Below are 25602 nucleotides of genomic sequence, written 5' to 3'. Positions count from 1 at the left end.
AAACCAGAATTTAACTCTTATAAATGTATACTACTTGAGCTTGCATTAAAAGGAAATATTTCCTACATAAAACTAATGTATAAAGTTGACCCAAGTCCAATTCTTGAATACATATGGAATCTACTCATAACCTTTATGACCACTTTGGAAGCTGTAAAGGCAAACTAGATGAGTAAATGTGCAGCCTTATATGGAATAGATTTAACAATAAATATCATCCCAGATTTTAAAATTATCCTCTTCTATAGCTAATTGCTCTAATAGATTGTGTGAGGTTGAGTACTGAAGAAAAGGCAATTCCTGTCTTCCACATTTGAAGAAAAACATACAATATATTTATGGGCATATAACATATTTTTCAGAGGCAAAGATCACGATTATCACATAACTATCATTCATATTACCATAAATAAATGATCCGATTTATTAGATTTTATTTTCCCTTTAAGCAGAAAAACATTTGAAACCAACTCTTGCTCTTCCTAATGCATTAGTGGAGTTTGACAGCTGTCAGGATAGAAAGAACATCCAATAAATTATATCTGTATGGCTTACTTCATTTATTTATGTACGCTTCACAGCTGCAGCATTCATACACAAACATTCATTACTTTATAAAAAGATTAAAAATGGTTATAGATATTTTATATACAAAATTATTTACTTTTTTAAATTTTATTTTACAAAAAAGTAGGTCTATATATCTCCATCTTAAAATGCAGAGAGCTGTAAAATAGACCCATGATTAGTGTTGGAAAAGTTGATATTTTTTTAAAATGGCCCTGGTTGAAAATTAAAGTATTAGCCTTTATTACTATTACTTATTAGCCTTTATTACTATTATTATTGTTATTAATCCTACAGCCCTTCCTTGTCAAATTTTTAAAAGAGTCCTCAAGTCCTTCGTGATCAGTGCCAAGGCTAGAAAGGACAAAAGTCAAGTTCCATATTGGAGTCACTTCTTCCAAGTTGCTCTTAATTTCATATTCCTTGTGAAAGCTTTTCATTCCATAAATTCTACCGTTCTTCATTAGAAAATAGCTGTTTCTTGACCAAAACTACTTTCACAGTTCATCTTCAGCTTGTAATAGCCGCGTCTCCCATGTTTACAAAATGATTGCTGATAACAGTTTGAAATTATTTCCAGTCTAGTAAAGTACCTCCAAGACAAGCAACATAAATGATTAAAGATCTCTGAAGCCAAATGGTCATAAATAAGCCTGAACTTAGTTTGACATCTTATTGTATATACAGGTTTTTTTTAAAATACAACACACTTAAACACTATTAAATCATCTTATTTACATTATCATTGGTGCTAAAATGGAAGAGTTTAATTACTACAGGGACTGGGGTAAAGAATCAAATAATCCCTCACCAACGACATATAGAAATTAACATACTAGATAGGCTGGAAATTGTTCCCTTTTCAGTATTTTCATTTGTAGCCATCATTGATATGTGTTGTATGTACTCAGGTCCATATTTATTCCAAAATGCTGGGTAATCCTTTATTTTTTTAAGGCACCATAAATTAGGGCATTCTGGCATGGCAAATGTCCCACTTTTACCAGAAGTGGGTTCAACGCCTTGAATCTTGCCATGTCCTGATCCAACGATGAAAATGTTTTGATGAATTAAATGAGTTTACCTTTCCTGGTGAATAATTTTTATAATAGTATTTTTTAGAATAAGTCCTTTGGAATGAAGATGCTGAAAATAAAAGAAAAAAAAGAAGGAAAGCTTTACAACTGCGCTAACAGAAATATAAGCAGGATGAATGAATGCAATGTATAATATATATAGTATAATCAGATTCAGACATTGGCTAGCGTGCTAGTCTCTTCCATAGTAATCATTTTTCCCATTCTCCAGGTAAGCATCAAATCATTCATTCAATTCATAGAACAAAGAGATTCACTCAAAGAGATTTACTTTTATTCAAAGTAAATTCAGTGGTCAGAGTAATAACTGAAGATACTTTATGGGAAAGAAAAGTTGTTTTGATTTTATCTTGTAGAAGTTTTCATCAGGATGGCAAATATCTAATTTAAGAATAAGCAATCGTATTTTCCTCCACATAATCTACTCACGATTCATGCAGGTAATTTTAGGTAAATCCCATCGACCATTTCCTTGACATCTGATTATTGGAACATGTCGCTGGATGAAGCCATCTTTACAATGATATCTGATCAATGAGTTAATTTCATAACGGGGCTTCATCTTTCCAAAGGTATTTGCATTTTCTACTACCGGTGGCTGGCCGCAAGCAACTGAAAGTACAAATTAATTTTTTTTATAAAATGTAATTTTTAATGTATCAATCAATCTCAACCTTCACTACAAGACCATCTACTCATCGATCCATGGATTTTTAGACCATATATTCTAAAAATCACACAAACATACAATTCTATAAAACTTAAACCAATCAAAATAGAAAACACAGGAAAATATATTATCAGATTTAAGAGGACTTTTTTGAACAATTCCTGTATATATTATTTGAAAAGGTTTTTGTCCATTTTTCTAGTAGAAAACTACAAGTTTCTAAAAAGCTGAATTGTGTATATTATACTGCATCATATTACATACTTGGATATAGCACTTCCTTCCTTCCTGCTGGTATTCAGCAGGTTCTGACCAATTCTGGAGAACTGGTAACGGAAATGTTGAGTAGTTTGGAAAACTGGTAAATAACACTTCTGACTGGCCCCGCCCTCATCTATTCTCTGTCTCCTGAGTCCCAGTTGATCAGAAGGATGGGGATTTTGCTGTAACCTTCCCCTGGAGTGGGGAGGGAATCAAAATTTTACAGTATCCTTCCCCTGCTGTGCCCACCATGCCATGCCCAGCAAGCCATGCCCAGCAAGCCATGCCATGCCACGCCCACCAAACCACACCCATAGAACTGGTAGAAAAAAAATATGAATCCCACCACTGTCTTCCTTGTGCTATAAAAATGTTTGTTTGCCACATTATACAAATGACTTATCAGCCATAAAACTCTATGCTCCACTATGACACGAAGGTTCCACTATTAGTCCAATGTTACCATTAATTCATGAATAAAACAACATTGTACTTATTGGTGGTAATATAGGATCCAAGTGGCCAGAATATATGAATATTGTAATGATTCCAAGTTTTGTTTGGGTGTCTAAAATAATTTGCTCAATGTGTATCTCATAGCCTTATACCAAACTTCACATATCATTTCAATTCATATTCCTTCAAGTTGTAAAAATAATATTAGAGTTTTTGATATTTCTTTATGTTGTAAGCACACTAAATAATTTGGTGTCATTAACAAACCCAACTATCACTTTGTCAGCTTTAAATGAGTTATAAAGACATAGCATTCATTGATCAGACTTGAATTCCTCTTATATAACTCAGTTGCAAGCATGGACCATCCCTTTCTATTTTCTGTAATTTAAGCAACAAGAGTCATAAGATGTTCCCATGATTACTATGGCACAGATTGGTAAATAACTTTGTTAAAACCTTTTGAAATTTCAATGCTAACAAAAACTTGCCGTATTTTTTGGAGTATAAGATGCACTGGAGTATAAGACACACCAAGATTTTGAAGAGACATTTTTTTAAAAAAAAGTAGTAGGTAGATAGAGGGATAGAGAGGGAGAGAGAAATACAGTAGGTAGGTAGGGGTAGGGAGAGAGAGAGAGAGAGAGAGAGAGAGGGAGGGAGGGAGGGAGGGGTAGGTAGATAGAGCGATAGAGAAAAAGAGAAAGAGAAAGAGAGAGAAATACAGGAGGGAGGGAGGGAGAGAGAATTTTTCGCGAAAACGGGCCTGTTTTTTGTCAAAAAAATTACATGCATAGCCTTATGGAAGCTTATAGAGTGCTGCTGGGGGGCAAAATTGAGCAAAAAACGGCCTGTAAGGCTCTGCATGGCCATTTTGGTGAAGGGGTGGGGCTTCAGGAGGCAAAAAATGCTGTATTCAATATATAAGACGCACCCAGATTTTCAGCCTCTTTTTCTTTTTGAAGAAAAAAGGTACTCCAAAAAATACGGAACACGTTCACATGCTTACTCAACTCTAAGAATTTGAAAAGTCTTGGTTTTATAGTACCCAGGCTGATTCTTTAGATCTTCTTTAGATCTTTTTATGTTTAATCATGATTTTCAGTAATTTAATTAGAATGAAAATTTACCTAGCTATTCGTTTCTTTGTTCCTTCTTAGATACGTTCTAATCTTCTGGTACAGAAACCAACTACATTCCTTTCTTTAATACAAGAAAGTATCTTAATATTTAAATTATTTAAGAGCTCCTAAGTGTATAATTTCTTATATCCATTTTTTTCACTGCTCTAGTTCAACCTGTAATGAGTTTCCCACTTTTCAAAGCACCAAATGTTGCACGCACAAGTTTAAGTTTTAAGAGTATCAGTACAATGTTTACTGCATAAGTCTAAATTGGACTTATTTACCTGTTCCTTTCTTGCATGTGTAAGTGAGGTGATAATTGCATGGTACATCATTCCATTGACCATTTTCATGCCAAATTATAACAACACAATCTTCTCCAGAAGAAAAGAAACTATCTGGCTGTTTTGGTCTCCAGTTTTCATATTGCTGCAGAAGACAAAACACAATCAGAATATGAAACCTGCCAAAGTTGTATTTGAATAAAATAAACTGAGCAAAGATGTCAAATTGCAAATGTTGTCATCAGAAAAAAAAATCAGAATATTTTGGTGCACTACAGATATAAAGTGTACCATTTAAAAATGCACCTAATAGGAAAGGCTGAAAATCACTTTTAACCACAGCAGGAGAATGCAAACCTTTCTATTCCTATGAAATCAAAATTGTGTTAGCATCACCTTTTCTATAAAATAATACTACAGTTACTATGAAGTATATTTAGATGCTTTGGAGGTTCCTCTCAAAACAAATCTGCTTCGGATGTCTACAACAATGTTATTTTGTTTATAATATTAAAATATTGAATTTAGTCCTATCCTTCTCTGCCCACAAAAAAGTTTTTCATCCTGGTTGGGTGCTTATTTCCTGAAAATGTTCTTGACTTATTCTAAAGGTTATCAAGAGTCTTTCCAAATGGCACAGTCAGAACCACAGTAAAGATAGTCCTTGACTTACAACCACAACAGAGCCCAAAATTTATGTTGCTAAGCAAGATGTTTGTTAAGAAAAAATTGTCCCATTTACAACTTGCCACACTTGTTAAGTGAAGTTAAGTAATTAAATTAGTAACATAGTTGTTAAATGAATCTGACTTCCCCATTGACTTCACTTGTCAGAAGATCGCAACAGATTAGTAGAACCCAGGACTTTGCAACCGTTATAAATATGAGTCAATTGCCAAGCATCTGAATTATGCTTACATGACCATGGGGATACTGCAATGGTCATAAGTGTGAAAAATGGTCATATGTCACTTCTTTTCAGTCCCATTGCAACTTTGAATGGTCACTAAATGAACTGTTATTAGTCAAGGACTATGAACTATGTTAGAGGGATGCAGTGGCTCAGTGGCTAAGACCCTGAGCTTGTTGATCAGAAAGGTTGTCAGTTCAGTGGTTCAAATCCCTAGCACCGTGTAACCGAGTGAGCTCCCATTACTTCTCCCAGCTTCTGACAACCTAGCAGTTCGAAAGCATGTAAAAATGGAAGTAGGAAAATAGGAACCAAAGGTAACAGTGTTCCGTAAGCCTTTGGCATTTAGTCATTCTGGCCACATGAGCAGGGAGACGTCTTCAAACAATACTGGCTCTTCGACTTTGAAATGGAGATGAGCACTGCCCCCTGGAGTCAGGAATGACTAGCACATAAGTGCGAGGGAAATCTTTACTTTTACCTATCTGTATATTATTTTTGCCTTGATTCTTCTTTTTAAAAAATGATAAGGAAAGGGAATAAAGAAAAGGAATGCTTCAAGAAATCTATTTCACTGTCCTTTGGGATGTTATTTCTTTTTCTTTACTACTAGAAATTAATGGAGATAAAAAAATAAATTTTACGGAAATAACCATGTCTACAAATGCTATGCACTTACCAACCAATCCATCCCATAAATGGGTAAAAGACAAGTGATTTATTTTCTTTTTCATTTCAGCACTTGGAGTTGTTCCCTATGCGCACTTGTAAAAAGGTTCAAATTGTTTTGTTTTAATCTTTATAAAGTAATCCAAACACAGTATTTTAAGTACATTTTTAATAATGTTAATGAACTAAATGTGTTATTTACTTACTGGAACCATTAAATATCTTTATGTACTTTATTTGTATTTTATATTTTATGTATATAAAGTAGATATTTTTAACTTTTCCCCAAAACTAAATTTGCTTATCAATTATAACCTTTTGATTATTTAAGTAAGTTTATTGCAACATTCTAATTTGGGACACATTAAGTCTCTTGCCAGTGCCAGTGCCAGTGCCAGGTAATAAAACATGTTTTTGTCAGAAAAAGATGAAGTGGTTTTCTCCAAGACTTGATCAAACCACAGCAACTGTCAATTGATTTGGAAAGTCTGGTTTACAGTTGCATCTGTTTCCTACCTATGTGGTTCTTTGAGTACATAGCATTTAATGACACATTATTTCATATTGCCAATTGTTCAACATTTAGTTCTAGTTGCTTCTTTTAAATGAAACATACCCATTTAATTTTCAGGTTCATTGTTTGCCTGGCATTCTCTATATTTTAGAGCCTCAACCTTAGTTTTGGCTGAAGAGAGCTAAATAATTGTTTCCTTCAGAGTATTTTAGAATAAGAGTTGGAAAGGACTTTGGGATCTTTTACTTCTGCCAATGCTCGAAATACCCTATTCTATTCCAGACAAATAATTGCCCAATCTTTTTTTGAAATCTCTCTTTGATAATCATCCATCCAAGATTATCTGTTTGATAATCTTCCAAGGTGTTTTTTTTTAGAGCCATAAAAACTATATCAGATTAATGTCTCACCAACATTATATCTCTAAGAGGGCTCAGTCTTCTGCGTCATAGGAATTTTGATGTCAAGGAGAGCTTTGGACAATTATAAGAACATACTGTCACAAAACTTGGCATTTTGTGTCAGTCAGTAGGGGCATTTGCATCATTTTTCATTTTTTCTGCTTTATAAATATATTATCAATAACAATTTAGTGGCATGAGTAATTATACTCATTACTTCACAAGCTACCCTCACTTTCTACCAGCATCCAAGTTCAATTCAGGATGCTGAGGAAAATATCAACTTGAGTTTGGCTAGAGTAGACGAAGGGTGCAACTGCTCTTGTCTACTGTTTTGTCTAAGTTTCCCTGACTGCCAATTCCATATTTTCAGAATGCAGCATTTTGTAATTTACTGCCAATAGGAACAATACCAGCATATGTTGGTGCACAAATTGCTTTCATTGTGAAACTGCATTGACTGTATTTATGAAGTGGGGTTTGTACAAAAGCCAGAAATACTGTAGCATTTAAGTTCTAGGCAAGTCTTGGAAATTTTGCAGTATTGCTACAAAACAACAAGCATAATGAAATTGGCAAATTTTTGCAAACAAAAAACGTTTTCATACTGGACACCAACACTATGCACATTTGCTTTGGCATTATAATTCTCACACTGTTTTTACCAATGCCAGATTCACTTAATACAGATCCTTTAACTGCTTTCTTAACTCTTCATAAAAATCAATTTTTTATTACCTTATTTGGGCATAGTAGCTTCAGGAACATTTATTTCAGCTTTAATTAGAGTATGGTGTAACACAAATTCATTCAACATTTTAACATATGAGCCAAGTCTTTGTGAGACAACTAGATTTTGTTTTCTTTTTCTAAGTAAAAATGAAAACCAAATTTGGTGGCAAATGCCGATTTGTTGAGGAAACTGAGCATACCCAGGTGGGAAGATTGTAAGCAATAGTAACAATCCATATGTACAGCTCATGTGGAAACACAACCTTTAAATTCTCCCACTGTCTGAGAAATAGAGCACACAAATTAATGTGAAGAAAATGAATGGCCTTCTTTCATGAAAAGATATCACCACTTAAAACTCCAGAGTTGTAATCTTGCTCCAGGACAAATCTGGATTTGATTAAAGGGAAAAAAATACAAGTGCAATATAAAGCTTATAGAGTAGTCCTCAGTGTTAAAAGACAACTTGCATTTCATTAGGGTGGTTCCATAAGAAGCAAAAATTCTATATTCAAAGCTCTGTTCTTAAGTCTTTCTGAAGTCATAGATATCATGACAAGAGTTGGCAAAGTAGAATAAGAGTTTCCACAAACTGTTCAAAAGAAAGTAATAATCTGCCCCACAATCTGTTAAGTAATTACTTCATTCAAATAGTCAAAGTATCTATAGATACATGGAACTTCAAATCAGCTACATTTGGATTCAGAGCTTCTGAACCCTGACATACTTATCCCTATCATTGATATTTTTCTTTTTTCACTACATTGTAGTTGTTGTTAGTTGTGAAATTGTATCCGACCCATTGTGACTGCATGGACAATGTTCTCTACCAGAACCCAGAGTCCATCAGAGCTCACACCTTCAGTGACTCCATCCAGCCACCTCATTCTCTGTCATCCCCTTCTTCTTTCGCTTTCAATCTTTCTCAGCATCAAGCTCTTCTCCAGTGAGTCCTTTGTTCTCATTAGGTGACCAAAGTATTTGAGTCACATCTTCAGGATCTGACCTTCTAAAGAGCAGTCAGGGTTGATCTCCTTTAGGACTGACCAGTTTGATCACCTTGCAGTCCAAGGGACTCGCAAGAGTCTTCTCCAGCACCATAGTTCAAAGGCCTCAATTATTTGGTGCTTAACCTTTCTAATGGTCCCAATTTCATAACCATACATTGCAACTTGAAAACCATAGCCTTGACTATACACACTTTTGTTGGCAGGGTGATGTCTCTGCTTTTTAGTATGCTGTCTAGATTTGCCATAGTTTTCCTCCCCAGGAGCAAGTGTTTTTTTAATTTCTTGGCTGTAGTCCCCATCTGCGGTGATCCTGAAGCCCAAGAAAATCTGTCACTACCTCATATTTCTTCCCCATCTGTTTGCCAGGAATTGAGAGGGCCAGATGCCATGATCTTAGTTTTCTTAATGTTGAGCATTGCACGGCAACAGCCCCAATTAAATGACAAAAGATATAGGCCACAGAAGCCTAAAGGCTGGAGAAGGGATGGGCATTCTTTCAGAAGACAATATAAATAATTTCCTTTCCATCTTTCAGATACAGGAAAATATGCTCCACAAAGAACAAATAATAAACTGAAATTGGAAATGTTCAGTGTTAATTATATTTTCCCAGATTACTCCTTTTCAACAGTGTGCATGTTTCTTTCCCCATTTCATCAACCCCAAATGATAAATTATGCTGAGAAACCTTGACTAGTTTAAAATACTTGATAAATTATATGCTTTAGCAGAGTTAATTATATGACTGCATTCCTATTTTTATCCATTTGCATTCAGTTGACACACATTTCATGCCTGCCTTCTTAACAGCTTAGTGATTTGATAATTAATAAGTAATCCTCATACTTCTTTAAACTTTGAATATTGCTCAAGTCACAATTGGTATCTAAACAATTATCTGCTGGGTAAATTAAAACTAAGCAATTGTTAAATAGAGTTTATTTGTAACAAGTTTAAAACATGGCACCAGAAACCTTAATTATATGGTGCCACTAACTAGTGTTTCCTTTTCCATAATCCTCTCTATATCCTGAAAAACTTCTTCCATTGTATAACAGAAAATTGTCTGGAGCTGGTTATCTAAACAGTGTATTTCCTATGCTAATCAATGTGCTCTATAATTTAGTAACAATTTCTTTCCATGACCATATTCCATCTATTAGACAAGTGACCTGCTGGGATTATCACAAACAAATTCAATCAAGAATCCAAGATCTTTCTTAAGTTTGTTCTCTTGTTGAAAGAATTCATTTGAATGCATATTTTCAAAAATGAATAGGTGTTTCAATATCAAACTGCATATGTTACAGTGATGCTTGAATCCTCAGCAGCTGAATTTGCTAATAAAACTGCAAAATTCAATACATCCTGCTGTATTGCTGCATAATGCACAAAGTCATGATACTGAAACAGGTTTTTTTTCAAGCAATTACTTCAAAAATGTTCAAGCTCAGGAATTTTGTAATACAAACACTGCAAGGGTTCTAGTTATGTGTTATTAACTCAATATCAGATCCAGAAAAGCATGTCCATTTAAATCTAGTGTTTTATTTTTATTTCACTTTTAAATTTCCCATTAGCTACATATTTCTGCCGTAGTCAAGAAGATCATTAAAGATACCTGTGTATGGACGTTTACAAAAATTGCCTGGATATCTTTGGGAACAAGTTTCTCTGAACCTAAATCTCTATTACCATTCATCTTTTTCTCTTTCCACTCTACAATTTTCCTTGCAGCACTCTATAGCATGGGTAGCATTGAAGCATCTTAGGTTTCTTCTCTGATATACTCATTTTAGTCAATATACGAAGCTGATTGCAGAAATACAGATTTGCAAAACAGAACTGAGTCAGAGCGTATTCAGACTAAACACATAATGCTTGTCCAGAAAACTATGCAGTAGCTTTTTTTTTTCTTGGGCTTGTGTGGCTGCTGTCAACAGCTGAAGCACAATCTCAGAGAAAAAAACATCTTTATTTGATTAGTTGCTGACGAACAGAAGAATCTTTAAACACCCTCCAATACCTTTCTGAGAAATTTGATTGAAAATATAATATGCAAGAAGTGGTCTGGATACTATGCTGGTGGGGCATGTAGGCTGTCCAGAAATTACTTACAAGACTGGAATACAATGTGTCTATGTTATTCCTTGAAATAACAAGTCTTCCCTACCAAATTTCACTGGGTTGACAGATTCAATTTACCTACCTGAGAGACCGCCTCCTGCCAATTACCTCCCAAAGACTGATTAGATCGCACAGACTAGGCCTCCTCTGGATTCCATCTGCCAGCCAATGTCGGCTGGCCACTCCCCGGGGGAGGGCCTTCTCTGTTGCAGCTCCCGGCCCTCTGGAACGATCTCCCCGTTGAGATCCGGACATTTACTACCCTTCCGGCCTTCCGTAAAGCAACTAAGACCTGGCTGTTCCGGCAGGCCTGGGGCTGTTGAATTATCCAGCCCCACTTTAAGTTATGAATGTTGCTGTAATTTTAAATTGTTGTATTATTTTTTATATTCCCCCTCCCTTTTTATTGTAAGCCGCCCTGAGTCTTTCAAGAGTGGGTGGCATACAAAACTAATAAATAATAATAATAAAATAATAATAATAAACATCCCCAACAGAAGCTATATGCATGCCCTTGTACACCCCAAATCCTATATTACCCTTTCCAACTGTATTTTTGTATATAACATACATGTTGGCCTTCTCTTCTCTTGGAACAATGTTTGCACTATTTAGGGTTCCCATTATCCCATTTCTATTTTATTCTTTTTTCTCTTCAATGACTGTCCTTCCAAATATATATGCTATATATACTTGAAGGGTCAAATGACACACTGCACAACAGCCAATCCAGGTTTACACCAAAAATATTACAGCTTGCTTGAGTCTCTAATGGAAAATCGGCTTCTCTGAAACTAGAGCCATTACTTTTAGGTAAGTGCATATTGTTTACATCTTCAACCTTTTGAGAGCAGCTGACTATAGTAACAGGAAGAGGCATTATGTAAAAAGATTAAGCAGACTTAGTATTGTGCATCTGAAAATCAGTTTGAAAACGAAAGAATTCCCTTCAATCCAATGAATATTTAATCAGGACCACTAAAATTAGCCAGTAGATGGTGCTGTCTAATCATTACTCTTGTAGGCTAATCAATGTCCTTAATTAAATGGTTAAAACTTCATTATACTAGAAATATACCATTCCTTTGCTGCTCAATAAAAGTCAACAGAAATTAACTCTATGATTAACTTGTGCCTTAGGTGAATGTTTTCATCTTAATGGTATATTTTGTTACATTTGCTGATAGTCAATAAGTAAACAAAGATTTGGCCAGCGAATTGTACACGTTTTAACAATTTTTCATTGTTCGACAAATGGTTCGATCAAAATATTTAGAACGTAGTCTTAGAATTCTCATTTCCATTATTTCCAACCTTATAAGTACGAAGAACAAATGGACACTTCATTTCTCTGTATAATATACACACACCCATACAAATTTCTTGGCAACTATACAAAATATGGTTGCCAGTCTCTGCTGTATTTTTCTCCATTTATATTCCAGATGCCAGCAAGTTGCAGAAGCAGTTCATGCTATTTAAGACTCCTAACAAGAATACCAAAAGTAATTTGCAAAATAGAACAAGGTATATCCAAACATGAAAAATCAAGCCCATAAAATTAATTAAAAGGAACACCATTAAAAAGTTACATGATATATTTTTAAAAAAGAGAATAGTAAATGGAATATTTTGATTGTCAAAATACAACCAAGGTAGTGTTAAGCTAACACACTCACTGCCTCCTGTACCTCAAAAATTATAAGACCCCCTGAAAATATGGCCAAGCACTTATTTCGGGGGTCAAAAGAAAATAAGACCCTGTCTTATTTTCAGGGAAACATGGTAATCAATTCAAATATAAAATACACAGGAAAAGAGAATTGATATGTACTTTTGCATAGCATGGATTGATTTGGCAGACAATTTAAAATATGAAATAATGAAAAAATGTAATTGTTATGTTTCAGGCAAAATGTGTCTATGCTACCATTATTAATTAAAAGGCATACAGTAACACTTTCTGTGATTTCTGAATTAAGTTCAATCCAGTATCACATGGAATACAGTATACAAATCAAGGAAAATGTATAAAAACATGGATCAAAATGGCACGCTCAGAATCTTGATGGATTTGAAGTATTAATTTATTAATCTATTCTTTATTGTCCAAGCAAACACATTAAATACACAATTAATGTACATTTTATATCACTGAGGCAACAAAATATCCCAATTTAGGGATTATGGAACTATAGCTATAGGATTTTAGATTTTGTTTTCTAAAACTAAGCCCAAGCCATGTTCCATACAAGGGAAAAATACTGATTTCCTTTATGGTATTATGGGGGATTACAACTGTATAATGCTACAATCTCCAAATTTAATCCCTTGCATTAACATGCATTTCAGTCCCCACTATAAAACTACATTGTACTTTTAAAATCAATACTAGTCAATATCTAGATATGCCTTCCAAAAGTCTGCAGCCAGCATAACAATTGTGGAGAATTCTGGGAGTTACTGTAAGAACACAGGTTGGGAAATATTGTTTTACGCAAATCACTGGATCCTGCACATTGCTTTCTCCTTGCTTCTTCCTCATTTTTAGCACTGTTGCAGAAAACAAAGCTCAGGGAACCAGCAGATAAAATGCATGTTTTTGATTCTCATTCCTAAAGCGCATTATTCTACCCTACTTCTATTTTTTTTCTCATTGGTGCAAGATAAAGATTGGACCTTGTTGGAATTCTTTTTATTCTTGCTGTCCTGCCTTGAGATTCCTTTGAGATTAAGATGGGAGCCTGAAAACATTGGATCATCTAAAAGACAGAAATCCTGGCCTCTCCTACCAAATCATTCAAAAGAGTAAATAAATATCAACATTGCATCATTTCAAATTGCTAAGGTATTATATTACAATTTGATGAGTTACATATTTGAAAAATATTGGTCATAAATAATAAAACTCATAAATGAATCTGTTTTCTATGGAGGATAATATTGAGATGGTTGTCAAAACAACAGATAAATATGAGAATTTCATTTAAAAGGTTGGTTTTAAAAAACCCTGCTGTTTAAAAACAATAAAATAAAAGTTTCCTGATACGTGGGATCCTTGCTTAATAGCCACACATTCAGAAATTCTTGAAAGTCATGATGGTGCTGAATAAAAGGTCCTAACTATGGTTCCTTGTATTTGCACCAAAGAGTCCCTGCACCCAAATGATCAAATCCAGGTGCTTGGCAAGGAGCTTGCAATCATGATATTGCAGCATCCCATTAGTGATCTGCATTTGCGACCCTCTAGAGCCGAGGTGGCGCAGTGGTTAAATGCAGCACTGCAGGCTACTTCAGCTGACTGCAGTTCAGCAGTTTGGCTGTTCAAATCCCACCAGGCTCAAGGTTGACTCAGCCTTCCATCCTTCCGAGGTGGGTAAAATGAGGACCCAGATTGTTGTTGGGGGCAATATGCTGACTCTGTAAACCGCTTAGAGAGGGCTGAAAGCCCTATGAAGCGGTATATAAGCCTAACTATTGCTATTGCTATTGCTTCACTGCCAGGATCCAAAGCAAAGTCAATGGAGAAGACAGCAGGAGGTAGCAAATGGCAATCATCCTTGATTCTATCCCTCTGTTTTTGTAGCCTAGAACTGTGTTGGCTTTTTTGGCAGCTGCTGCACACTGCTGGCTCATATTTAAATGATTGTCCACTAGGACTCCAAGATCCCACTCACAGTTACTGCTCAATACAGTTCTAGACTACATAAACAGAGAGATAGAATCAAGATCACATGAAGTGTTAATACCACTTTATAATGCCTTGGTAAGGCCACACTTGGAATACTCATTCAATTTTGGTCGCCATGATGTAGAAAAGATGTGGAGACTCTAGAAAGAATGCAGAGAAGAAGAAGAAAGATGATTAGGCGACTGGAGAATAAAACATATGAAGAACGGTTTCAGGAACTGGATATGTCTGGTTTAATAGAAAGAAGGACTAGGGGAGACATGATAGCAGTGTTCCAATATCTCAGGGGTTGCCACAAAGAAGAGGGAGTCAAACTATTCTCCAAGGCAGCTGAGGGTGGAACAAGAAGCAATGAGTGTAAACTAATCAAGAGGAAAAGTAACTTAGAAGTAAGGAGAAATTTCCTGACAGTTAGAACCATTAATCAGTGGAAGAGCTTGCCACCAGAAGTTATGAATGCTCCAAGACTGGAAGTCTTTAAGAAGATGTTGGATAGCCATTTGTCTGAAACGGTATAGGGTTTTCTGCCTAGGCAGGGAGTTGGACTAGAAGACCTCCAAGGTCCCTTCCAACTCTGCTATTGTATTGTATTACTTAATGACAGCATAGGATTTAACGACAACACGAAGTGATAGAACTTATATTGCTAAGGGTTACAGTCATATGATAGCACGCTTTGCGATTGCATTGCTTAGCAATGGAAATTCCAGTCCCAACAACAGGAGTTTGTTTAATGACCATTCAAAATTATTAAAAAGTCACTTATGAAAAAAGTAACTTATGACCATTTTTAACACGTGTGACTGTTGCAGCATCTGCAGGATCACATGATTTACATTTGGATGCTTGGCAACTACCTCATATTTATGACGGTTGCAGTGCCTCAGGGTCACATGATCCCATTTTGCAACTTTCTGACAAGCAAAGTCCATGGGGAAGCCAGTTCACTTAACAACCGTGTTATTAACAACAGTGGTGGTGATTCACTTAACACTGTGGCAAGGAAAGTCGTAAAATGGAACAAAACTCAATACATTTCTCATTTAGCAACATACATTTTGGACTCAATTGAGGTCATAAGTCAAGGACTACTTGTACCCACATAAATGTATTTTAAAAATATATACCCTCAAAATTGCTCATTTTCAGAATTTCTTCTAATAGCTATTGCAGGTTTTTTTTAAAATAATGATCTCCTGGCCAAATCTACATTTAATCTATCTTGTAGATAAGAGCCTACTTTGTCTCGCTAAGCAAAAAATACAAACCAAAGCCTATTCGGCAGGCCTTTGTACTAATCTGAGGCAGAATATGATTTTTGATATTAAGTAATATATTTTAAGTAAGTAGAGCAATAGGCTTTTTCCCTCTTTAGAGGAAACCAAATGTATTATTTTAAATACCTCTATATTTTGAAGACCAAACTTTCTGTTCAATTTTCAAAATCCCTTTATTACAGGATTCCAAGGATTTCTGGCACAACAGGCCTTTTGTGTGCAGTCTGTCCACAGTACTCTCAAACTTGTTTGTTTGTTTTATTTAATTCTCATGGGCAACTTTCCTCTACAGCAAGTTTAGAGGATTTTCTCAACTCCTCCTTTATGCTCTCTCTAAAAGGAACCCAGGCACTGATTTGCCAAAAGAAAGAAAGAAAGAAAGAAAGAAAGAAAGAAAGAAAGAAAGAAAGAAGGAAGGAAGGAAGGAAGGAAGGAAGGAAGGAAGGAAAGAAGGAAGGAAGGAAGGAAGGTCTTAAAAAATAATTTTGGCTTTCACATTGCCTTTTTCCCCTGACACACTCGAGTCCCATGTTACAAACATGTGAAATGTGTCTACACTGAAGAGGAAGCCAAATGAACAGAGGTCTCTGGACAGCTTTAAGGTGGAACTCGCCTGTTTAAAATCTGCTAGCAGGCCAGAAGTGAGACACAATCTGGCTGCAGAAGCCGCCCTGTTCATTTAATAAAGCCCCAATCTTGTGTAATGGGAATGAGCTCACCACCATACAAAGTACTAATTATCAGCGGTATTTTCCAGAGGATGTGAATAACTCCCCCTTGTGAGAAAGAGGCCCAAGGCACCACTCTGGGTCAGTCTGCTTAATCCAAAACACGAATGGCTCCTTAGACTGCCATGCTTGTTTGCAAAGGTCTTGAATAGTGAAACAAGTTCAGTAGGAAATGAGTCGAAAACAATACCTGTGGTAGGGGGGAAGGTTCCCCTCTTTATACATAGTTATGCTTTGATGGTATCAAACTTGGCAGTCAGGAATCCTATTGCATTATTTGAAATTCAGTTTCTCAACAAAGTTTTTGAATACATTCTAAGGATGTCTAAAGGGTTGCATTGATTCATGGCATACATATATCATTTTGCTTTCTATGAAGCCTGAGCCACAGGAAACCAACTTCAGGAAAACTATAGGAAAAATCATACTTTAGGCTGCCTTTAATCATCACTTACCTACCCCGCCCTCACCCTTGTATGTTCATGTATAGGTGGAATTTTCCAGGTTTTGGCATGAATCCAAGTTTCTCCAGCTTTGAAGCATAGTTTTTTTTCCTATTGCTTCTAATGAAGCAATAAGAAATTCAACAAAAAAAAAAGGTAGCAGCTCATTAAGTTGCTTGTAAATCTGAAGAGATTTTATGTATTTAGATGTTATAGAAACTCATAACAGCATTTCTAATAGCCTATTTTTGAATTAGAATTTAGGCTACATCCATAATCTCAGATAAGCCATTTGAAATATTAATATTTTCTTCTCACTGTCTTGAATCCTAAGATTTCTATTGAACCTAGTTTCAGTTTTCAGGAAAGATTTTGTTGTTAAAATCAAGTATGGTTGTTTAAATTAAACAGTAAACAAAGAGACAAAAAAGGTAGCTTCCCAAATTGAGAATTTAAATATAACAAGCTGGCTTGAGTTAAAATTAAAATCAGTTTGGATGTTTCTTTTATTCAGAAGCATGACTTGATTTTATTTTAAATCATTTCCTCTGCATATAAGAGATTCCCCTTCACAACATTACAGACCTCAAGAGGATCAGCCAAGTGGATTCATACGTGTTTTCTTTATCTAGATAAATTTTCCTGACCTGCCCTTTGGGTGTCTTACTCAATCTAAAAAAATATTGAGGCGTTATTGTGCAGAAAAATATAAATAATCTTGTTTCGCTTACAAAAAATCAGTGTGATGGCTTGTGGTTAGCTCTGGAATGACCTAACTTTTTTTTTTAACCTCCAAAGCTTTGCTTGCCAAGAGCCCTTATTGCACTTGCTGGGACTATTTTTGGTATGGTGCAGCATATTAAAAATGCATTGCAGACTGTTATTTTTATTTTAATTCTGCTATCTTTACAGCAACTGAGTAATACCCCTGAGAAAAAGTAACCAGTAAATTCCAAAAATGAAGAGTTAGATTCTTAAATGTTATCTAACACATTGTTTTATGGGCCATTACTTTGAACATACTCTAGTCCTATATGCACTAAAGCATTTCAGATTGAACTTAATTGTGAGAGAAATGAATGCTGTGTTAGACAACCCTACTTTGGAGCATTCCAATGTGTCAGAGTTGCAACCTCTAGAATTATTTGCAACTCAAAGAGTCACCGGCAATTATCAGCAGTTTATTTAAGTAAAAGAATTATAATGATTTTTTATACAAACATATGCTGTTCAACATTTTACATTTTATTTAATTAAAATTTAATGACACTAGATATTATTTCCAGAAGCAAATTATAAGATGAGGGGCTCTTCCAATCAGTTAATTACTCTTAGGCTAGAATTTCCTAATTGTAAATATTCTTGGTTTTTCCATTTAACTTCCCTTTTTAAATAGGAATAAAAGCTTTAACCCAGGTTGAGAATTCCTGACTTCTAAAGGTATTAATGACCATAATGCCATTCAGAAACCCTTAGTAATACTGTAATTTTTGCAATAAAAAAGAAAAGAAAATGGCTTCTAATTACATCAGAAAAAAATAATGAACTGAGCCTTCCGTGCTTATTGTTTAACTTGCTATTGTAATTTTCTAAGATCAAATTAATCTTTTCTGACTAACAGATAGAACAAGATCTATAAAGATCAACCACTTTTACTCTGTAAAGCTAAAAAGGAAAGATGATTCTGGATGTAAACCTAATACATCAATGTTTTTCAGTAATTAATTAAGATCTAGCAATAGTAGTAATAGTTCATTTTGACTCATGCATATGGATATAAAGGATTTTCAAAAGACTGGAAAGAACTATTTACCATGTAAAACTATTGAAAAATCAGTAGAAATGAAAATAGAAAGAAATTATTTAAAAAGCATGAAAAGGGGGGATGGAAATCAATCAGAAAAATGTTAGTTGGCAGATAGCCATATCCTTTTGACAAAATGTTTTTTCTTCTTCATCTCAAGCTTAAATCAAAATTTAACACCCGAGATTTGCTACAAGTTTGAGCTAACATTTCATTTCCTGGAGTCTGGAAGTTATTGTCATGTGGTTCTTGGCTGCCTAACTCTGGGATTTATCACATGTTTAACACCGTCTAGTCTAAAGACTAAATGATCTTCTGAATAAAATACTAAAGTGCGAAAACGTACAGTATATTTGACCACGAAGGGGTGGGGAACAGCACGGGTGGAAAACAAGGTTAATTGAGTCCACAAGAATAGTGATAGAAGGATGGAAGTCTATACTGGTTAGTAACAAATTCCCCTCTGCCACACTCCAAAAGAAACTGTGTCTGAGACATAATAAAGCATATTAGTTCCGGCCATAAAATATCCCAACAAATGAGAGAGTAAGCCAGGCTTGCCTTTTTCATTTTCCACAGTCATCTACAACAAGTAGCAGCTTTTCAAAAAATATGAATAAAAGAACTTGCTCTCACAAAAAAAAGCCAACACAAGTCAGCCCAAACTAAAATACATTACTCTTAGATTAATCCAGTGTTTCTCAAACTTGGCAACTTTAAGATGTGTGGATTTCAACTAGCTGGGGAATTCTGGGAGCTGAAATCTACACATCTTAAACCTGTGGAAATCAATCAAACCATATTTTCTTAGTAACGTCTTTCTAAGGCTGCCATATGTGATATGGAGCAGGGAGCCATTCTTATATGCCTGAAACACAAGAACCAGATGTTTCCTTTGATTCTTAATGATAGAAGAGCAAATACCAAGCACAGTCTTGCAACAATACACACTCAGCTCCTATAAAGCATCTGTTTTATGTATGAAAGGGCGTATCCTAAATGGGATAAAAATGAGGCTATATATTAAATGAAAAGGACTGCTGAATGCATTGAAGTCTTGTTTTCTTTACTTTTATATTTTGTTTTATGTTCTGTAAAGCAAAGTAATGTTTTATTTCAAAGTCTCTGTATTTAAGGTAGTGGTGCAGCTTCATTTATTCAGTTCAAACTATGTATGCCATATTCCACCTGAGCTGAACTAGAATATGTACAATACAGCTGTGCTTGGATTACACAATGAATTCCTCCTTCTAGAATTGTGAGGGCGAACGTATGGCATGCGTGCCAGAGGTGGCACACAGAGCCTTTACTGCTGGCACGGTCACCATTGCCCCAGGTCAGATCTCCATGGTGTTTCTTTTGTAAGCTTCTGTTTCCCTGCAAACGACGAAACAGAAGCTGACGAAATAAAAAGATATTAACTCTTGCCTCGTTGCCAGTATTGGGATGCCCCTTCTCCCACTGGCCAGCTGGTGTTCATGAGCACACACATGTCCATGCATATGTGCATGCGCCTTTCAATTTCGGCATGCATATGTGCACAGTTTGGGCACTCAGTGTCTAAAAGGTTCACCATCATTGCCCTAGAACTACAGGCAGACAATATTTATTCAATGCAGTTTAAGTAGAAGACACCATCACCGGATTTCTTCAGGACTGTCTACTGCGTCATTCGTGATATCTTGCCCTGGAAAGCAACTCTTTATAAAAGCCCAGAATGCTGCAAAATAGCACACATCTAGAACCTGATTTCATTGAAATTGGAATGGATTGTGATATCTTGAATTCATTTACAGAAGACAAGACTGAAGTAAGTGACTGAATGATTTTTTTTAAAAAAAAGTGAATGGAAGACATCAATGAAACCATTTTAAATATTTTTAAAGAGTTCAAAGAAAGAGTTGTGGTAATTATTCTTATTTGACATTATCATGTAAGTCAAAAGTGTCCCTCGGGGCTACAGCATCAAGTTTTGGTTGGTCGGACTAGAGACTAGCAAGGTAAAAGAATGTGAAAAAAGAGATGGATTTAAGCAGACAGTTTTACATGTTCTTGCCATTTAATTTAACACATGAATTATATTCCTAGGAAGGGAGAGCAAACTCCATTTAAATCAAGAGGACTTGCACAGTTTAAGAGAAATAAGTTCAGCTAGAATTTAAAGAAGCAAAAAATTTGAAACAACAGAATGAGGAAGATTTTGCACAAACTCCTCAAACCCAAAATGATCTATGTACTATTATTTGACATCATCAATTATAGTAAGATGAAACAATAATGTTTTATCAGACTCCTACTATAGCCAGCGGTATCACAATCATACAACATTTGCCAGAAGTCATCTCTTACCAGCATATTGCCATCAGTCCAGCGGAAGTCATTCTCGAACATCTTATCATTTAGGCCAATCCACTGATAGTCATGTCCTATGCCTACAGTGAAATTATATATTTTAGTAACTTTTTACCATTAAAGAGAATTTTCTAAAAATCAAAAAGAAATTACATCAGCCTCCTCATGAAATCTGTGAAACTTATTTCTATTGTTTCTTGTAGAAGAGTTTATTCTTTCTTCTAAGAGCTTTGAATATTTATAAAAGATATTCTTACTAACAATACTTTTAACTGATCTATTTTTTCTTGTTGAGTGCTCTGAATGGCAATACTGTTTAAGAAGCAATACGCCTCCTTGAAATGGAAGGTGGTAACAATTACTTGAAAAAAGGTTTGCTTTGGAAATTTGTTATATTTAAATCTGCATCTTCAGCTGATACACAGATGCATTAGTATTTTCAACCTTGCTTTATACATCTTTCCATATATGCATGAAAAAAATTCCTTCTATAAATAGAGCATCCACTAGCACAAATAAAACACATGGATATCTAGCTTGATTTGCATATTTAGTATTCATCAAAAAAGCCTTCATGATGCTCCTAGTTTTACAGGTAGTCCTCAACTTACAACAATTAATATAATTGTAATTTGAAGTTACAATTGCATTGACAAAAAGTGACTTATGATCGGTCCTCAATGCAGCTACCCCATGGTCCAGTGATCAGAATCCAGGTGCTTGATAACCTGCATGTATCCTAAGGTTATGTGATTGCCAATTGTGATCTTTCCACCTGGCTTCTGACAAATAAAGTCACTAGGGGAAACCTAACAATTACATAATTTGCTTAAAAGCCATAGGATTCACTTAACAGTGCAATGATTCGCTTAACAAAGATGTCCTAAAATTGGATATGACTCACTTAATGACCACCTTGCCTTAGCAATAGAAATTCTTGTACCATGGACTACCTATATTTCCTAATTAATTTCAATTTCTGTTCTTTTCAATCATGTATTTTTCTTGCTAACATCAAGCACTTTTTAGATATGCCAAATGGCTTGGCAGAAAACCAGCAATTCATTGCTTCTCAAAAGAGAAGTCAAACTTCTCAGCTTTTCTTTTAAGGAAATATTTAGATTGAATATCATACCTAAACATTAACCCAGCTAATGAACAGTATTTATATCCTTTAGGTTTTCAAGCAGGATTACAACTGTGATAAATGCTAGCTATTTGGAATAGGATATAAATAAGTTATTTGCTTCTTTGCCCTCTGAGCGTCAGTATTTTTAAGTGTCTGATGATAAAACAGTCTAACAGTCTAAGTGGCAAGATCAAAATAAATGTTTCATAATGAATTGTGTCACTTTAATTGATTACTATTATTTTTCCCCATGAACTAAATTATTCAGTATTTAGAGTATTATTCAGAGTAAAGAATATTCTCTCCAATACCAGCAAATATTAAAACTTCAGCTATTACAGAGCTGGAAATGAACAGAATAGATTAGTAATGAATGATAAAATGAATATCTCAGGAATGATAATGAAAATGTGTAGTGTCCTATGAGTTATTTATTTTACAATAATTTACTCCCAGTTGCACTCCAACAGAAAGCACCTACGGTTTACAAACAGTTGTTCTTCTTGAGACAAGATACTGGTTAGATGGGCGCCCTGCAGGCGGCACTCTCTCTCAGCTGCATCCCACGTCCTGCGATGGGCAAAGTATTTGTAGCATTGCCCTTGAAACTTGTGCCATCCATAATCACAGGTCTCAGTGTCTGCAACGAACGAACATAAAAATGTACACTGAACATGCATAGTCAATGACCAGAATTGCCCACTAACCATGTAAAATTGAAATAAATCAAACAGAAATATCCAATGACATGTTTCATCTCAAGAAATATGAAAACGAATAGTAGCACATACTAATTTTGTACGGCATGTGTGTCATTTATGTGTTTTATTTAACATCAGCATGTACTATTTGATGCCTGGCTTTCAGCAATACGTAACACGATGGAAAGAAAGAGCATTCTGGAAAAGAAACTTTGTACATTGTAGGAGATCATTGTGGTCTGGCAAATCATCTTACCATCTAGAATAGCCTTCCTCAACCTGACGGCCTCCAGATGTATTTCAACAATGGCAATTGAAATTCAATATATATCTGCAGCTCACCAAGTTGAGGAAAACTGGCCTAGAAACTTCAAGTGATATATACAAAAGCTTGTGGAGAACAAGATGTTTTTAGACAAGTAACTGCTATTTCTGGAGCCAAAACTGTAAGGTCTCATTTTAGAAGCAGAAAGTTTTCCAGATGGAACAGGAAATTGATTGTCTTTTTAACAGAGGTTGCTGTTGCAATGAAACCTGTAAAAAAAGCAGAATTTATTTATAGCTTTTTTCCCTTTATATCTTCCAAGTGTGTATCTCCCAATCCCCTGTACTATAACTTTTTACACAGGTGCAATTTTATTTTGTGTATTATTGTTTGGTAGAATCTAATCCAGCAAAATTTAAAAATAGGATCATGCAGTCTTTTAAATTTTCATTGGTGGGCAAGAATGGAAATAAAACTGCAAACCTGAAAGTATTCCACACTTACATTGTAAAGTGCTACTTTAATTCCAATTAAATATATTTTTCCATTAAGCATCCTGAATTATTCCATTAAGCATCCTGAATTATTCTGTCTTAAACTCACAGGTTGGAATTAAACTCTCTGAATCTAATCTAGCATTAAGGCATCTATCATAGTAGATAGATACCAGATTAATACCAGCAATGACCATAGAATGACATATTTTGTGAGAACATTAATATTTCATGTGGGAATACCTAACTGACCATAAACAGTTAAATGGTGTTGACTTTGGTTAGTATTTGGATAGGAGGCTACCAGGTATTATAAGGACTACAAACCAGCCTGAAAAGTTGAAAACCATCACAGGAAAAAACATTGGCAAAAGTTCTTCTGATCTTCCCTCTCTCTTTGCCATAGCAATAGCACTTAGACTAATATACCACTTCACAGCTCTACAGCCCTCTCTAAGTGGTTTACAGAGTCAGCATATTGTCTCCAATAATCTGGGTCTTCATTTTACCCACCTCAGAAGGATGGAAGTTTGAGTCAACCTTGAGTCTGGTGAGATTCGATCTGCCAAACTGCTGGCAGCCGGTGATCAGCAGAAGTAGCCTGCAGTATTACACTCTAACCACTGCGCCACAATGGCACCACCATAAGCAAGCAAACAAACATGAATCTATCTATGAATTCACTGGGAGTTGAGCTTGACTTTGTGGAGGTGGGTTTCACTTCAGGCATTTAAAATTAAGAGGTGCCGTATATGAACTCAAGTTCTTCTTTATATATTTATGATGTTTTTTAATATTTTAACCTAGAATTTATTCCAATGCAGAGGTTCATTCTTAATTTTGGAAGTTGATTACAGTATATAAACATCTTTACACAGACAGCATATTTTATATCTGCAGCATGATTAAATGGGTTTGAGAACCGGTCTGCAGTTGAATGGCAGACAGAATTGTTGTTCTAACACAGCTATTAGGGAAATGAATCAGCTGTAACCATTGCAGCATTTCTTCAACAAAACTTTACTAGCAGCCAAAAACCATAGCAATGTTTATTTCAATAACTATCAATATCAGAGTTTAGATGTAGAATAAGAAAACATGACTTATTAAGAACATGAATAATCTCAATTTTCCAAGCTGATGTCTCTGAGATAAAATATGTTAGCATATCTATGCTGCAAGATCTTCTATATCTTTTAAGAATCAGCAGGGCTATCCCCCCAACTTTCAAAACTAAACCTACAGGCAGAGACAGTACTTGCAAATATTTCAAAAGGTAACTCTTTAGACAAAAAGCATCAGAAAAAAATGAAATGAAATAGATTATGCTTAGCTACACTGGAAGATTCCATAAACATTATAATCTACAGTAAGTCAAATTTTCTTAGACTGCCAGGAAGAAGTGACACATACAGACAAAATCAAACTACAGAAGCAAAGTGAAAGAATGAAAAGAGAGAGAAAAGACAGAGAGATTCTAAATTAAACTACATTTTCTGCTCTGGTTTAAAAAAATATTGAATAATTATACAGGGCAGACTGCTTTTCTTCAGAGTATGAAGTTACTTTTTCCAAAAACTACTATCTAAAGTCAAGCCCATACATTCAAGCAGCAAAGAAGTAATCCTTGTAAACCAGATTATATGTTCCTTCATTTCTTGTACTATTGGAAAACTTAGTGACATTGTTACTCTTGCCTTGAGTTCTTGTTAGTTTGCACATGTTACAACAATTATACACAATGGAAGCAACATACAGAATAAACACACTTATTAAAGTGTCTACCATCCCTTTATTGGTAATATCTTTCTCTTTTTATGCCTTTGAAGAATATACTAGGGGGGGGGAATCATAACACAAATTCAATTCCTTGACATAACACTCTTAAAATTTTCC

General features: G+C 35.1%; 1 protein-coding gene across 3 annotated transcripts in view; it reads right to left on the bottom strand.

The window, feature by feature from the left end:
* Window positions 1-536: 536 nt before the first annotated feature.
* VCAN (versican) overlaps window positions 537-25602 on the bottom strand; it is a 92847-nt gene continuing 67781 nt past the window's right edge. For all 3 annotated transcript variants that reach the window (XM_014057244.2, XM_014057245.2, XM_014057246.2), the window contains 5 exons: window positions 22728-22886; window positions 21115-21197; window positions 4460-4604; window positions 2094-2276; window positions 537-1713 (listed from right to left, as the gene is read on the bottom strand). In XM_014057244.2, the coding sequence (XP_013912719.2) occupies window positions 1583-1713; window positions 2094-2276; window positions 4460-4604; window positions 21115-21197; window positions 22728-22886 (701 nt within the window). In that variant the 3' untranslated portion in view covers window positions 537-1582. The remainder of the gene's footprint in view (window positions 1714-2093; window positions 2277-4459; window positions 4605-21114; window positions 21198-22727; window positions 22887-25602) is intronic.

The sequence above is a fragment of the Thamnophis sirtalis genome, unplaced genomic scaffold, assembly GCF_051295495.1.
Source record: "Thamnophis sirtalis isolate CommonGarterSnake01/CBP01778 unplaced genomic scaffold, rThaSir2_p1.2 scaffold_5, whole genome shotgun sequence".
Classification (NCBI taxonomy): domain Eukaryota; kingdom Metazoa; phylum Chordata; class Lepidosauria; order Squamata; family Natricidae; genus Thamnophis; species Thamnophis sirtalis.
The sequence above is the reverse complement of the archived record's forward strand: the minus strand, read 5'-3'. Positions and strand labels throughout refer to the sequence as shown.